This window comes from Pelmatolapia mariae, linkage group LG14 (assembly GCF_036321145.2).
Source record: "Pelmatolapia mariae isolate MD_Pm_ZW linkage group LG14, Pm_UMD_F_2, whole genome shotgun sequence".
Taxonomy (NCBI): Eukaryota; Metazoa; Chordata; class Actinopteri; order Cichliformes; family Cichlidae; genus Pelmatolapia; species Pelmatolapia mariae.
The window spans coordinates 38,373,369-38,390,317 of record NC_086239.1 but is presented as its reverse complement, the minus strand read 5'-3'; the positions used below and the strand labels follow the sequence as shown (position 1 = coordinate 38,390,317).

The 16,949-nt window shown below is 41.7% G+C and overlaps 1 protein-coding gene across 1 annotated transcript; it reads left to right on the top strand.

Moving 5' to 3' along the window:
* Positions 1–5,477: 5,477 nt before the first annotated feature.
* On the top strand, positions 5,478–15,675 carry zgc:101731 (SNARE_SNAP25N and SNARE_SNAP23C domain-containing protein). Its single transcript, XM_063493725.1, has 7 exons — positions 5,478–5,561; positions 9,332–9,373; positions 10,899–10,947; positions 12,419–12,530; positions 13,494–13,640; positions 13,917–14,061; positions 15,610–15,675. Exons 1-7 carry the CDS (start codon positions 5,478–5,480, stop codon positions 15,673–15,675), a joined length of 645 nt encoding a protein of 214 aa, XP_063349795.1.
* The last annotated feature ends 1,274 nt before the right edge of the window (positions 15,676–16,949 follow it).

Below are 16,949 nucleotides of genomic sequence, written 5' to 3'. Positions count from 1 at the left end.
CCTTCAGCTGCGTCCTTGTGGTGGAGAGAGGCGTTCAAAGCCGCTGCTCTCTGACGTCACGCTCACAGAGAAAGTTTTATTGAGGGGCGGGGCCTGTGCGGAGGAGGGGAGCGGTGATGCTGAGGAGGAGTAACCGAGGAAGAGCAACAGGTTTCAGTGTGCTGATGGGTTCACGAGGACAGAGCACGAGCGTATGAAGAGGACCGAATGAAAGGTACGGAACACAGGTTCGTATGGATGTTATCTCTGAAAAGAGGCAGCTTTAAAAAAAACTGTTTTTATTTCAAATGTAAAAGTTGGTCATCAGCGTGACCCAGAGGTGGGAAGTAACGAAGTAGAATTTCCAGGTATCTCTACTTAACTTGAGCGTTTATTTTTCTTGTTACTTTTTACTTTTACTCCCCACATTTTTAAACAAATATCTCTACTTTTACTCTTTACGTTTTAAAACAGACCCGTTACTTTAAGTTCATTCATATTGTGTGTGCTCGGTGTTAAACCGGGCCGGTGTTCCAGATTAACTGGTGTCACAGGTTAACTGGTGAAAGTCAAACAGGCAATAAAAACTAAATATTTCATCTGTGACATTTGTGAGATTAATCCAAACAGACTCCGTCTTTTTGCTCTTGAACAATCAAATATTAAAAACTGTCGCGAGTGTACATGGTGATATTCTCACGCACGAAAACGGCAAACAAATATACGTCACCACGCCGATTCACAGGGCAGCACGAGTCAGCGATGAGGAGAATCCTGTCTTCGTTATCATCCCCATCACTCCGTGTCAGCCTCACAGCTAAGGCTGCAGTTTCATTCGTGTACACGTAAATGAACTGCCATAGCCTGTGACCAGGTGAGCCTGTGGCACACACCTGCACCTGGCTGTCACCACAGAACCAGAGGTAGCCGCAAGAAATCACAATGGGGTCAAAAAAAAAAAAAAAAAACAGTAGAGGAACAAAAGACAGCATGGTACCCGGATGTTTGATTTAAAAAAAAAAAAATCCAAAGAGCATTTTTGTGGTAAACTTACAAGAGTGACGTCACTATATGAGGGAAGCAGCTGCTCAGAACAGGTTGTACCATATGGAAAGTCTTCTTTTACCTAAATTCGATCCCAGGCTCATCTTCTAAAATAATTTTTTTAATGTAGTCGTGAAAAAGATTTTGAATTGATATTAATGCTCTAAACTGACCAGAACAAACAGTCGTACTGAAGAAAAGGAGATTTGGCTTTAAATTGTGACACTTGGAGTGGGTGTAAAACAGATTTCAAGTTTTCTACAGATCCTGAAACTATCACACGACAATCTCATCTACTTAAAAAGTTGTAAATGGTCAAAAATGTTGGGAATAATAATTAAAAAACATTAAATTTCAGCCCGCCTCTGTCCTCTGAGGGCTGTTAATGCAGAAATTATGAAGGTAAAGTCTTTCATGGCTTCATTAAACATGTTAAAGCTGATTGTGACGGGGTCAGGTGGGCAGCACTGATTTGTCATGGAAAGAGCCAATATTTAAGGAGGAATAATTAGTTTAGTGTTGAAAAATGGCTCAGAAAACACAGATTTTCAGACTCATCTGGAGCCCAGGACAAAAACAGATTTACCACATGAAAAAAGATTTGTGCTGAATTTCAGTTTTTCAAAGTGGTAAAACAAATATTTAGACTCTTTAGTAAAATTCACAATCCCCCTTAAATAATAGTAAAAAGTTGTAATATGAAAATATGGATCATAGTTATGGATTTGAGCTGGAGAAGATTTTAATGACTTGTATAGTGCAGGTATCTTTATCTATAGTAATACTGTGTAGTACATTAATACATCATATTTTGGGGGATGTGCCGTGTGATGTCCCGCCCACTTTTGGGCACTCCTGAACATGAATGTTCATTATTATGCCTGTGATTAGGAAGCAGTGCCAAAGCCTGCATGTTTGTGTGTGTTGGTTATTTGTGAATGAGAACATTTCTGGTCTCTGGTGACTCTTAGCTAAGCGTGCATCACTTTAACGTGACAGCTGGAGAAGATACTGGTGATGATAGTCAAGCTAAAGGAGGTGAATCTGTCAAGTGTTACAGAAAATCCAGTTTACAGTCGACCTGATGAACATCAGCCTTTAAAAGCTGAACACAGTCGTTTTCTTCTCTGTGTTGTGTCACAGACTGAATACCTCTGTCTATTTTAGCAGTTTCATTTTGTAGACTAAAAGATTTATCAGTTTATGGTGCATAATATTTAAAACTGATTTTTTTAATATCAAGTGCATTCTCTTTTACTAAAGAGCATCGTGGCTCATTTTTTCTTTTCTTCTTTCTTGTTGTTCCTCTTCTTTATTCCAGCAGGTGGTGATTAGTGGTTAGGGCTAATTATGATGCTGCAGCCTGATCACACAAAGAGAAGTGTGTGTGTGTGTGTGTGTGTCTCTGTGTGTGTGTGTGTGTGTGTGTGTGTGTGTGTGAGGACTCAACACCTGGTTAGAAGCTGACATTGTGTGGACTCCTAATTACAGAGGAGGCAGTTGTTGTAAGAGTGAGCAGGGATTCGTTTTAGGCGCTTGTGAGAGCCGACGGCCGCACTGCATTCATGCAGATACTGTAACACTTTATAACTGAATTGTGGTCTTTTCTAAAGAGCCTTTGTGGGAGTTGTGTGAAGACCGTGTGTCTTGCCATCACAAGAATAACATCCAGTGAAAGAGGATGGAAATTCCTACCATTTCATATTTGAATGATATATGCAGAGGGAATGATCTGAGCAGGAAACAACGGGAAAGCAGGTTATAAGAAATATTCTTCAGGCTCAGAGTGTGTGATGTCATCACTCTACAGGGCAAACTGAAACTGGAGGTAAAACACAGAAGCAGAAAACACAGATTCACTCATATGAGCTTTGTTTTAGATGAAAATAATTTTGACTTGATATTAATGCCCAAACCTGATCACAGAAATAAGTCGTGCTTAAGAAAAGCAGATTCAGAGTGGATGTAAAACTGATTTTAGCTTTTAACAGCACTTAAACCTGAAAATGTTGTGTGAATATATCTCCTCTCCTTCAAAAGTTATAAGAGCTCCAAAGGCTGAAAATATAACTAAAAAGCACCCAGTTTCAGACCCACCCCTGTGCCCTATAAGGGCCTGTTTCTGTGAATATATAAGTGAGTAATGACTCTGATTCCCCCCCCGGATTAACCGGAGGGGGTGGCTGGGGAAAGGGCGGTCTGGGTGTCTCTGCTCAGACCTGCGTGACTTAGACCTGGATCAGCAGCAGAAACTATGGATGAATTTAAGAAGAATGACGACAGGGACAAGAAGGAACCCGACAGTGTGCTTCAGTGCTTTTTACTGGCACACATTAAATGACTTATTCAGACTAAGCTAACCTGAGAGTTCATCCTTCTTCCTGTTTGGCCATTTGAATTGCTTGTGGTTTTAGCTGAAGATGATTTTAGTGTAATTTAGTGTGTTAGGTGTTTATGAAGAGCAGTGAATCATAAATAAGCTAGCCTTTAAGTAAGTAAGTAAGTAAAATTTTATTTATATAGCACATTTCTAGATAAAAGATCACAAAGTGCTTCACAAGGTATAAAACAGAAGCAGTCCAAAAGTTAACAAAATGCAATTCTAAAAAGATGTGTTTTTAGCTGTTTTTTAAAAGTAATCAATGAGTCTGCAGATCTTAAGTTCTGAGGAAGACAGTTCCACAGTCTGGCGGCCACAGTGGCAAAAGCTCTATCACCCTTGGTTTTCAGCCTAGTATGCTGAATAACAAGTAGGCCCTGATCACAAGACCTCAGGGACCTACTAGGGACATAAGGCTGTAACAGTTCAATGATATAGGCTGGTGCTTGTCCTTGAAGAGCTTTAAATGTCAGAACCAGTATCTTAAAATGGACTCTGAATTCAACGGGGAGCCAGTGCAGCTGTATAAGCAACGGTGTCACATGAGAGTATTTAGATGTTCTTGTCAGAAGCGTTGCTGCAGCATTTTGGACAATCTGCAGGCGCTCCAGGGAGTTTTTGTTTAGACATGTAAACAGTGAATTACAGTAGTCCAATCGTGATGAAATGAATGCATGAATAACAATCTCCAGTTCAGTGTGAGATACTATGGGGCTCAGTTTAGAAATGTTTCTTAAATGATAGAAGCAGGACCGAACCAGAGATTTGACGTGAACGTCCAGGGTAAGAGCAGAATCAAAGGTTACCCCGAGGTTCCTGATAGACGATTTCACAAATGTTGAAAGAGGACCAAGAGCATTCATTATGTTAGGTACATGTCTGTCTGGAGCACATACAAGGACTTCAGTCTTTTCTTCATTAAGTTGGAGGAAGTTGTCAGCCATCCAACCTTTGATGGTTTCTAAGCACACATTTAGAATCTGCAGCTTAGAAACATCTTCAGGTTTAAAAGACATATATAGCTGGATGTCGTCTGCATAGCAGTGGTAGCGAATGTCCTCAAAAGGGCTCAAAACATGCTGGAGAGGAAGTAAATATATTAAAAACAATAAAGGCCCCAGCACAGAACCTTGTGGCACACCATAGGACAGGGACGTAGAAGATGACCTGAACTTAGAGACCGCCACAGAAAAGTATCGTTCATAGAGATACGAGGAGAACCACTCTAAGGCAGACCCAGATACACCAACCCAGTATTTCAGCCTTTCAAGCAACATGTAATGGTCAACGGTGTCAAAGGCTGACGTGAGGTCCAACATTAGGAGTACAGAACACTTTCCCGCATCGTTTTGCATCAGAATGTCACTGGAAACTCTAAGAAGGGCTGTTTCAGTAGAATGAGCTCTACGAAAGCCAGACTGAAATTTGTCAAAGAGATTATGTTTGTCTAAAACTGCTGTAAGCTGCTTAGCCACAACCTTCTCTAATATCTTAGCAATTAACGGTATTTTTGAGATTGGTCTGTAATTGCTAGTGAGAGATGGGTCCAGCATAGGCTTTTTTAACAGGGGGTGTATAACAGCCTTAATGGCTGGAGGAAGGAGCTAAGAGAGCTTGTTTTAGACAAGAGACGCTGCATCAAAGCCCGTGTTAGTCAAAGAAGGATTATTCTGAACTCTGGATGTTGCAGAACTATTCTTTTAATAGGAAATGAGTATTATGGGTCCCCTTGACCTTGAAGTATCACATTCATGTGTGCAAAAGGCTGCTGCAGCTGATGTTTTGAGTGCTAACTGGCTGACTGTTGACAGTTACAGTAACTGCCATTAAAACGAAACAGTCTGTTGGAACTAAAAGTAACTGCTTCTTAAAAAATAAATTTGGTTATCCTGAAGCGTGTTTGTGTAAGCGAGAGCCTGTGCTGCGTGTCTGCCTGGCGTCTGTCTGCTCGAGTCTATTGTCAGTCATGAAAAATAATCATGGCCTCACTCTCACCCTCTCCAGCTGTTAAAAACACCTGATGCTGCAGTCTGATCCGCTCACCTGGGACTGAACACACACACACAAAACACACATGGCTGCTAACGCATGTTCAGACCCGCCCATCCTCACAGAGCAGGAGGAGTTACAGAGAAGAGCCAATCAGGTCACAGATGAGGTAAGAGGATTATGATGGTAAATAAGTGTTTTATTAATTATTAACAACCACACATAGAAATGGCCGTTTACTTGTTACCCTTGTATCCAGTGCACATTAACCTGATAACAGCTGTTGGCTCACATGTTTGTGTAATTTACCTACTTTTCTCATGCCTAAAACCCCTCCTGTGATTTAAACCGTCAACGACGGTCCTTCACCATTTTCAGTCTTAAGCCTTTTCTCCCTGACTGAAAGAAGATTTTTGGTCTGCATTTCATCTCACCACGTCCTTAGTTTCCTTTGACTGGACAAAATATGTGCTGCAGACATGAAATATACATCCCCCTTTTTAAATGTTACTTACAAATTTGTCACAAATCATGTCCATGAGCATGAACAAATATTTTTGTTTTTCATGGCTGTCTCACGACCCGGCTGTAAATCCAGGAGCAGGAAGTCAACAAACTTGACAACATAAATGAAGGTTTGGAGGAAAATGGAAGCGTTTGGAATTCTGGTTGTCTAAGAAATGATATTGTCGTTTATAAAAAGTGAAATAATTTCTTGATATCTTTTAACCTCTTTTGTCCCAACGTAAAAACTTCTTGTATAAGAACTAAAGGACCAAACAAATTTGTTCTAGTTGTGTCTGTGTAGCATATGGCTAAAACACAACCATATCTGTGAAGTGTATAACTCGAGCTGTGGTCTCTCTGTGGAGGCGGAAGGATTTCCTCAGCTCCACTAACCTCTAAATGTGGACACAGATTAGTTCATGTGAGACAGCACATCTGAAACATCAGGTTCAAGGACATGAAATTCATTTCCAGAATCACAAATGAATAAATTAGACGTTTGGAGTATTTCACAGACTGCCTTGAAACAGCAGTGGGATTTAAGTGATTCTACTTAAAAATAAAAATGTATTATTTCTTTTTTTATATAGTGAATTTTATCAGGGATGCCAAATATTTCCTTTCAGTGCAGCCCACCATATGGAGAGCAAAAATTGCAAAGAAAGAGGGTCTATAATACACTTTACACTGTATTTTGCTTAAGGAAACATTATGTTGCAAGTCATTAATAATGAATCAGACTCCATACCATGACCAGTTATGGAGTATGGAGCTCCATACTGAGCCTGGGCTGTCTTTGGGCTCTAGGCTGGCTTCAGAAAAAGAAAAAGTTTGAATAATCCATACAGAGAAAAACCCAAGAATCATATGACGCCCTATGAGCAAGCACTTTGGCGACAGTGAGAAGGAAAAACTCCCTTTTAACAGGAAGAAACCTCCGACAGAGCCAGGCTCAGGCCGTAAAAAGACATGGATAAAGACATGCTGTGGAAGAGAGCCTGAGATTAATAACAAGTATGATTCAATGCAGAGAGGTTTATTAACACATAGTGAGTGAAGAAGAAACACCCAATGCATCATGGGAATCCCCCAGCAGCCTACACCTACTGCACCATAACTAAGGGAGGATTCAGGGTCACCTGATCCAGCCCTAACTATATGCTTTAGCAAAAAGGAAAGTTTTAGATCTAATCTTAAAAGCAGAGATAGTTTTCAACAGTTACCTCAAGGAGCATTTTGTTGCATGACCTTACAATCCTACACTATATCATCAAACTGAATTCCCAGTTCCAGATGTTATAGCTCCTCCCCCTTTAAGGCCATCTTCCCTTTCTTCTGACTGGCTGCTCCTGTAAACAGAAAACAAGATGAGGATATTGGGCCATATCCACTTATCCCCCGTCTGCAGTAGAAAAAAGATGTGAAACTAAGCCAAGCCTGAATGTTCGGCTCATGGGAATTACGCAGATTCATCTTCTCCTTTGACACTTTTGCCATGTTTCATATGAACATGGTTTTACATGTGCGTTACCCTTCAGCTAACTCGGCCTAAAGAACAGATCATGAAAGTGACAGACCAGAACAGTGTAGTCGGGTATTTCCTTTGCCAACACATTTTTGAGGCTGGCAAGGAGTGGAGAAAAATACAATCTAGCAGTGGTTATATGGACAGGAGCGAGTCACAACAGCATCCTCAGCTTATACCCCGGAGAGCGTGTCACACTCTGTGTGTCAGTCAGAGAAGCCTAATGAGGATAATTATAATTAGAGCATCTCAGCAATAAAACCAAGAATTCATAATAAACAAACTGGCAAGAAGAGTGACGCAAACTACTACACAACCTGCTGAGCCACAGAGGACACAGCCCTGCCTGAGGGGAGGGCCTCTTCAAGGGCACATGGCTCACCTGGTTGCCTTGGAGACAGCTGGTCTCCAGGTGCAACTGTCTGAGCTCATACATTCAGTGGGGGTAGTGTTGAACACACACACACACACACACACACACACACACACACACACACACACACACACACACACACACACACACACACACACACACACACACACACACACACACACACTCCCTGGTGTTTAAAGGCTACTGCAGGTCAGAGGCGTGTGTCACCTCATCATCCCATCAGTGGGGAAATCCCAGAGGACTGACATGATATTTACACAACACACACAGACACACACACAGACACACAGCTAGGGGTAGATAAACAGGCAGCTAGCAGTTTCTGTGCATGACTGATGTAGACTGTATCCTCCTACTGTAACCTATAATAACTCCTTAATGACATAAAGACAATTTTGATAGAAAGTTAAAAGTTCTTTTAACTAGAAACGACTTTCTAAACACATCAGATATCTTACTTGTTCCTGCTCCCATGTGTCACCCTTTACATTTGGAGCTCAAACTATGACGTATTCCACAATACTGATGCTCAGAGATGGTTACTGAACAATAGTGAGGAACAAGAACAAGTTGTAGCTTTGGATTTTCACACTTGGTGCGAGTGTAAAATGAGTTTGACTGCATTTTTGACAGAGCTTAAATGTGTTTTTACACACTCAAGCTTAATATTAAAATCTATAATATTAACTTACTACCAGCTGCTGTCATTGTTCAGCTGATGATAAGAAATTGCATCAATATCTGGTATAATGGAGGACGAGGTCTATCTCACCCCTGTAGGCGGCCATGGGTGCTCTACCACAGCGGTGCCCAACTTTTTTGCGCATGGACCGGTTTAGGTCCCACAGTATTTTCACGGACCGGCCTCTAAGGTGTCCCGGATAAATACAACAAAATAAAACCAGTACTGGTACCAAAAAGAAATAAGATTTAGTCATAACACACGGGAAAAGACCCAGGGAAACCGAGTTAACGATAAAAACGATAACAAAATAACGATGAAAACTGATAAAAACCTGGTATCAAACGACTCACGGACCGGTACCGGTCTGTGGCCCAGGGGTTGGGGACCACTGCCCTACCAGAGGCCTGGAAGCTTGAGGTTCCTGTGTAGTGTGTGTTTAAGGTGGTGATCCACACCACTGACAGGACCATTAAGACCACCCTCCCCACTCTGCAGGACAGCTACATGAAACGATTCACCTGCATTGTCTGCTGAATGAGGAGAAGCTTCTGACCTCAGACCATCACACTGTTAAATCAGACTGAAGGACCTCCAAGACTCAGAGTCACTCTTGCACTTCTGTTATTGTCGCACCGTTTCTTATGTTGGTTGGATGCATTTAATGTATTTCTTTAAATAATGTGTAGCTGCAGAAGGGAATTTAAGGACTTCACTGTAGGTTATACTAAACTTTAACTGTTTGTATAACTAAGAACAAAATTAAAGCTACAAAAATGACTTGATGAGCACGCAGTTCTTAAATATTGAAGCAGTGATTTTGTCTTTCAGTCACTGGAGAGCACGCGGCGGATGGTTCAGTTGGTTGAGGAGGTACACACACACACACACACACACACACACACACACACACACACACACACTCTCTCTCTCTCTCTCTCTCTCTCTCTCTCTCTCTCTCTCTCTCTCTCGTTTTCATATCTCAGTGAGGACATCTAATTGACATAATGCTTTTCCTAGCCTCTTACCCTAACCATCAAAAATGAATGGCTAACCATAACTTAACTGTAACGCTGACACTGAAACCACATTCTGACTCTCAAAAATATCTTCACACTCGTGGGGAAGTCATTTTTGTCCCCATAAGACACACACACACAATATAATCTAGCAATAAGAACCAAAGAACCCCACAGTGATGAGTGATGAAGCACACAAACCTCACTGTGAACTTTATCATCATCATCTGTAAATTAGCCTCCTGTGTTTCCGCTGTTGTTTTCCACATGAGGAAATGGCCAGAGATCCATGTCAGGATGACTCTAACAAAGACGGATGCAGTATTATGATTAAGTTTAAGCTCCTGGAAAATGATTTTGGACAAACGACAGCCGGGAGAGCAGAACAGTGAGGAAAGCAGGAAAGGACGTTTTTTCATTACTCCATAATGCACAGCATTCATGTCAAGTGCTTATACGTTCTTTTTCCATAACAGCCGTTTGTTTACTTTTAGTCACTGTGATCAGGATCGAGGTCATGTGATCTTACTGCAGATAAACAGTTTAGGCAGTCTTACCTTGTTGGCTTTTTACTATAAATCTAAAATAGAGAGAATTTAAAGAAGTGAGCAGGAGCTCAGTGGATCGCCACATGGTATCTGTAGCAAACGTCTTTAAATTGTCTCCAAAAGTTGAATCTGTTCATCTGGACGTAGCGTTTTGTGGGAGAAACGTTTCGTCACTCATCCAAGTGACTTCTTCAGTCTCAGCTGACTGCAGGTTTCCCCAATCTTATAAACAGTACATTTGCATAATGACTGAAACCAGCCCACTGAAGGAACAATGGGCTGTGAGGTCAGTTCCTTAATCTTAATTATGCAAATTCTCATGACCATTGATCAACAATCACTGACCAAAACCCATTGATCAAAGACCACTGATCAATGGCCATGAGTCCCATTCACAGAGAGTTGGGGAATGGCTGCAATCACAGCATTGTAAGATGGTGACAGATGGACCCTTAGGCCCCTCCTCGATTCAGAGATGGTCTTTCCCTTTTCACGTAAATGGCCTCCTTGACTCCGCGCTCAAACCAGCGTTCCTCCCTGTCCAGGATGTGTACATCCTCATCCTTGAAAGAGTGTCCACTGGCCTGTAGGTGTAAATAGACTGCAGGTGTAAATAGACTGCATCTTGGATGAGTGACGAAACGTTTCTCCCACAAAACGCTACGTCCAGATGAACAGATTCAACTTTTGGAGATTTACTTTCCTGGATGATTGAGAATGCATCAAGACGTCTTTAAATTGATTTCCATATCTGCAATAAAAACCTGTTTGGAAACGATGCGTCGCTGGGGTTCCTGTCAGTAACGGGTTTTTATGTGTTCCCTCCTCCAGAGTAAAGATGTTGGGATCAGGACTGTGGTGATGTTGGATGAACAAGGAGGTAAACAGGTTTTACTTGGCTTAAATGTAAAGACTTATCTTGACCATAAAATTTGAAATTTGCTGTTTTTTTTGTTCCTCAGAAATTTGTTTATTCTTAAATTTCTTAAATATCAGTTTTTTTTCTCATAATTTAGCCTTTTTGTGTCAATATGTCAGATTTTTTTTTTCTGTCATAAATTTGCTAGAGTGTTTCTTTTCATGTATATCCTACTCTGTTTGTGTAAATTTGCTGGTCCCTGATTTGAGCTTTTGATTTGGAAGGCTTGCCAGTACACATTGTGTAAACATGCCCATCTCTGTATTGATCTCTGCTCCTGCTGTGGCAACACCATAAAACTCCCGTTCTAACAGAGCAGTTGGAGCGTATTGAGGAGGGTATGGACTCCATCAACAGGGACATGAGAGAGGCAGAGAAGAATCTGACAGACATGGCCCAGTGCTGTGGCCTTTGTATCTGGCCACTCAGGAAGTAGGTCCAGGAATCTGCGTCTTTATCCAAACGGGCCCTAAAAAGCCTTGTACTGGTGCCCAGTTCCATTAAATGTGTTGCAGTGTTTATCATATGTGATTAGATTATCAGACTCCTTCAGCAGTGATAATTGTGATCAATCGTCATCGTCATAATAATCAGGGACTTAAATTACTCGATAAGCCATCTTGAGTGAGTGATGTCACTCTCTGCTCGTTTCCTTTTGCCCAAATGTTAGACTCAAAGTTTTTTTTAATTTAATAATTAGTTTTAATTGATCGATTAAGAAGAAAATAATGCCAAAAGACAGGTTTTACTAATAGATGTTCTGTGAATCAAGATCTGAATGATATATATGAACAAACTATTTGGTAAAAGCCTTCAGGATGTGAATAACTACATGTTTGGTGTTTCTGAAGTAGAGATTTTTTGGCTTGAAGGATCAGAAAAATCTAATTTATAGACAAAGGCCTGTAAAAATGAACTCGATATAACAGATAAGCTCTGCATCTCTTGCATCTGATGTCTGTTTATAGCAGAACGGTGACAATGAAGAGTTTTCTAACTGCATGTGGACTAAATAAAACCTAAATTTGGATTTAGAAGACACATTTGTATAAATGTTTCTTAAAATCTTCTTTAAAAGAAGCACAGATGCAGAAACATCCTTCGTACATAGCCCGAGAGAAGTAAACAGAATGGAAGTGGGCACCGAGGTCAAAGGTCATCGGCTCTGCACCGTTTGGTCCAGTGTGCTGTTGGCATTTAGCGCAGCGTGGTGGTGTTCTGTTTCACGTTTCTGGTGGCTGGTTTTTCAGTTCATCTGTGCAGCCGCGTGGAAATACTTTGTGATTTTTTTCTTTCCTTTTTTTTTCTTTTATTCCACCTCCCTCCTCCTCTCTTCTCCCTCCATTCTTCTCGTTACGTTCAACCTTATTTCCTGCTTTCTTTCACCTTTGCTCTTCCTTCCTTCATCCTGCTCCGCTGCTTCCTCTCATAGAGCAGTTGGAGCGAATAGAGGAGGGCTTGGATCAGATCAACTCTGATATGAAGGAGGCAGAGAAAAACCTGACTGACCTGGGCAAGTGCTGTGGTCTCTGCTCCTGTGATAAGTAGGTGGAGGTGTGTGTGGCATGTGTGTGAGTGTGTGTTTGTCTGTAAACATTATTCAGAGGTAAGTATGTGAGATGTAGTCATAAAATTATGGGAATCTATTTGTAAAAAACTAAATTATACCTGATTCACAGCCCTGGGCCACGTTTACTGCAGCAGCTTCACCACAAACCTCAGATTTATACAAAAGGCACTTTTCCACCATATCAAAACGATCTATCAGCTCAGTCCTGATATTATAATATTTAAAAAAATATTAATAGAGTTGAATTCGTCCTGTAAGGTCAGACTGCAACATTCAAACACCATCACAATGAGCAGCCATCTTATTCACCAGTTTTTTCTGGCGATTTCACGTTTTCAGGGCTCAGCGTTGGTGTTATGACTGCTGCCGTGTTGGTTTTTGGCACCAGAAGTGACTATATTTGTAGTTTTTGGCACTTCTATGCCCAGACGTTACTCACAAAGAGAGAAAACCAAACATAGCAGGAAAGCTAAACTGAGTGTTCTTCTTAAAGAAACCACTCTGAAGTGCAGATCTAAATGTGTTATAGTTCTTGTTTTTTATGGGCAGAGACCCCAAACGCACTGATCAGGATGATCCCAGTGATACCAGTGAGCACTGGAGGTAAAATAGATGTTTCCAGTAAGGTGCTTTAACATACAGCGCGACGCTGACAAGGAGCAAATAGCCTCCTGAGATTTAAACATGAGAAAACTCTTCAGATTTGGTTCATTAGTTGCTTTTAGCTTTTGCTGTCGGCTTGCTTTGCTGCTCTGATTTGCTCTGAAGTAGTCCAGCGCCATGTTTGTCGTGTTTTATGGTATAAATGGACCCTTGGTGTACCCGTACTGTAGCTGCAGGAGCAGTATGGGTACGCTGTGGTTCTCACGTTTCACGTTTAACAGACTTCACTCATTAAAATCGACATCCATGGGGTCATTGTCTCTTTCTCTTCCAGGCTAAAGGCTTTTGAGGAGAGTGGGGCATACAAGGCAGTTTGGGGCGGAGCCTCAACCCAGGATGGCGTTGTAGCCAATCAGCCGCCGTCGTCTCGGGTCGTGGATGAGAGAGAGCAGATGATTATGAGTGGAGGATACATACGAAGGTAGGGAGAGAGTGACACACAGAGTTTAGTGGAGTGTGTTATTGTGGCAGCTGCATGCACGGTGTGTGTGTCTGAGTGTGTGTGTGTGTGTGTCTGTGTGTGTGTGTGTGTGTGTGTGTGTGTGTGTGTGTGTGTGTGTGTTTGCTCTTCTTTACAGCAAACTGACATCTAATACTTAAGCCATCACACACAGGCAGCTGGTCAAACACAAACACAAAAACTTGCACACATCTTTGCAGCATTAATGTTTTCCTGCTTTATTCCTGCCCGTGTCAGGGTGACCGGCGACGCCCGCGAGGACGAGATGGAGGAGAACCTGGCTCATGTGGGCAGCATCGTCGGAAATCTGAAGAGCATGGCCCTGGACATTGGCAATGAGCTGGAAACACAGAATTCCCAGATCGACCGCATACAGGGCAAGGTACCGCTGTCCTGGTCTGCATGTAGGAGACCTCAGTGTGTACCAGTCAAATAAAATTCATTTCACCAGACTCCGTTAAATGTAACAATTTAAGGGCGCTGGTTTAGCTCACTGGGATGAACGTGCGACCATATGCCGGGTTTGAATCCGACCTGTAGCCTTTGCCGCATGCCTTCCCCTCTGCTTTCATGTCACTCTTTACTGTATCGCTCAAATAAAGCCAGATAAAGAGTAATAATTCACATTGTACCCGTGTAAGAAAATTATGTGGAAAATGTACATGTAGCTGAAATAGTCGATGATTACTTTTACAAGACTCTCAAAGCACCTTGTAGTAAACTCAGGTAGGGATTCGGAAGAGTAGGAAGCCAAGGAAGACATTAAGCTCTTAACTCCCACCAGGTCAGGGTTAGAGTTGGATTTTGTTTTAGCCACATGATGAATAGACACATTTTACAAAACTGGAGGACTTTACATAAAAGCTTTTCCTTTGACATGTTCTAGACAGGTGAAACTCTGTGAAAACAGCCACACCTTGAACATGCCAGCAAACCTCAGACTCCTGTATCTGGTTTGGCATCCAGTTCTCTAAGAACCCAGTTAAAAAATAGCATGGAGCTCATGTAAAAGACAGCGTTATAAAGAGAAGAAGCACTAACAATGGTAAACAGTCAAACAAAAGGGCAATAGCTTCTCAAGACTATACTTGAATAAAAGCAACTGAAAATAGGTTCATCTTTAAAGTTGATTTCACAGGTTCTTATGTAGGAGGGCAGACTATTCCAGAGTCTGGAAGCAATGAGAGCGTGGCCTGGTCACCGTTAGGGGAGAAGGGGAGAATTCCCAGAAGTTGTTGGGATAATGATCTCTGTGATATGGAGGCAAAATAGGCAGTTAACAGACCTGAGCAGCCATAAACAGGAGTGACGTGCTGTCTTTTCTTTGTCCAGTTAAAAGTCAAGCTGCTGTACGTTGAACTATGTGAAATAGAGAGTGAGAGTGGAATTAGGCAATCTTATATACAGAGTTGCAGTAGACCAGCTGAGAGGTAGGTAAGGGGTGGATAGCTGTTTCCAGATCCTTTAATCAGATGGAAGACGGAGTTCTGTGAGTTTCACACTGATCTTTCTGGGATCTTAGTGAGGAGAGAAAAGGGGAATTATGGCAGTTCATCTCAGGCTTGTGCCCAGAGAGGGAGATGAATGAAATCAATAATGTGACTTTTTACCTGACAGAAGCAGTTTGTGCTCTTCCCTTTGAGTCAGAGATGAAAGCAGCACAGGAACTTGTGCTAACAGCACTAAAGCTAAGAATTCTTATCTATGAACAGTTCCTTCTGAGCACGAGGTGTTTGATTATATTCACCCTACTGTGTGTTGTTGGACTGTAGAGCTTGCTGAGCCTTTTTTGGAAGGCCTTCCTTTGATTATCCAGTGCAATTAAGCAAACCTGAAAGTGAAAGATAGATGGAGAGCACAGCTGTTTGTGCCTGCCTACCACATTCTTGTTAACACTTCCTTGTTCTTTCTTTTTTCCCATCCTCTGCAGGCTAATCTCAACGTAACCCGAATCAGCGCTGCCAACCAGAAGGCTACCAACCTCATGAAACGATAGAAGTGCTCTTCCAGTCTTTTTCTATTAAACTGTGCTTTTGCGTGCCGTGCCAATATGCTGACCCTGTTATTTTAAACCTCCCATTACTCACTTTTGACAGTGAAATGTGCTGTAAAACTCATCTAGAGGCCGTAAGTCCATTATTTTTACTAGTGGGTCTAAAGTGGAGCTCTTTATTCCGTAACCCGTATTTTAACATTCCTGTTTGTTCCCCAGATATCCTAATAGAAAGTCGTAGTTTTGTTTATTTGTATAAAATGTGACCTATGATTATTATAAGTCAGTTTGCAATGCAATGTACGCTCTGTTTTACCCCTCAGCGTGGCCTCCTTTAGCTCTTGGGAACCTTTAATGGTCCCTGTGGGGAAAATTTGGGTCACTCCAGCAGCACCATCACTGCCAGCAGTAGCAGTAGAGAGCACAATCACACAAATACGTCAATTTGTGTGAAGAGCGGCTGTCCCTGCTGTGGTGTTATGAAACATGAGCCCATACATCGCCTTTTCCATCTGCCGGACGGACAGGGGAATAACGGCATCTGTGCAGCAAAATATTCTGAAAAGCAACCAGTCCAGTCCCAAATTACACAACCCTGTTCTTCCACTTTCTCCCAAATCTGCCACTGTGGATGAAACACGTATGTGACGGCGCCCTCTGTCGGCCCAGCCGGGTATTGCCCAGAAGAAGGAAATACGTATTTCGCCACAATGGAGGATCTCTGGCGACACCAAGCGGACGCAAGCGGAACATGCATTCTTCCTGGCCTCTCCCATCTTCCTTCTGTCTCCATATTGATAGAAAATGGTGGTGACACCAAGTGACGTTGTTGCTGATTTTAGGACCCTGTCTCTCAGTCGTGCACATCAAAGGTTTGCTGACAATGCCAAAAGTCACCATATCCTAAATGATTTGTACTTAATGTCTGTGTTTGTAATGTTAGCCAATCAGGGAGATCTTTAAGTAAACTATGCTGTACTTTTATTAGCTGCTAGGTTTCAAATCGTTCATTGGGTAATTTGGGGGATTTAGAAGCTGTTTTTTGTTTAATTATTTACTGATGAGTAATATAGTACAAAACATATAAGTGTAGATGATGCTGACCTATGTTGACCTAAAAAGGCCTTCATGTGCGTAACTACAAGGTAACTACTACAGCTGAGGATCACTTGTGTGTGTTTGCGACGATAAAATGTTAAAATATGAACGTAATGAATAAAAAAAAAATGTGCGCAGGAATATGGCGTACGTGATTTTGGGACTAATTAATTATGTGA

What these genes read in the sequence shown, in the direction of transcription:
- zgc:101731 (XM_063493725.1), top strand. Translation starts at nt 5,478, where the DNA reads ATGGCTGCTAACGCATGTTCAGACCCGCCCATCCTCACAGAGCAGGAG. An exon ending in TGGTTCAGTTGGTTGAGGAG is followed by an intron (nt 9,374 to 10,898) that starts GTACACACACAC and finishes TCCCTCCTCCAG; the next exon opens with AGTAAAGATGTTGGGATCAG. An exon ending in GGTCTCTGCTCCTGTGATAA is followed by an intron (nt 12,531 to 13,493) that starts GTAGGTGGAGGT and finishes TTTCTCTTCCAG; the next exon opens with GCTAAAGGCTTTTGAGGAGA.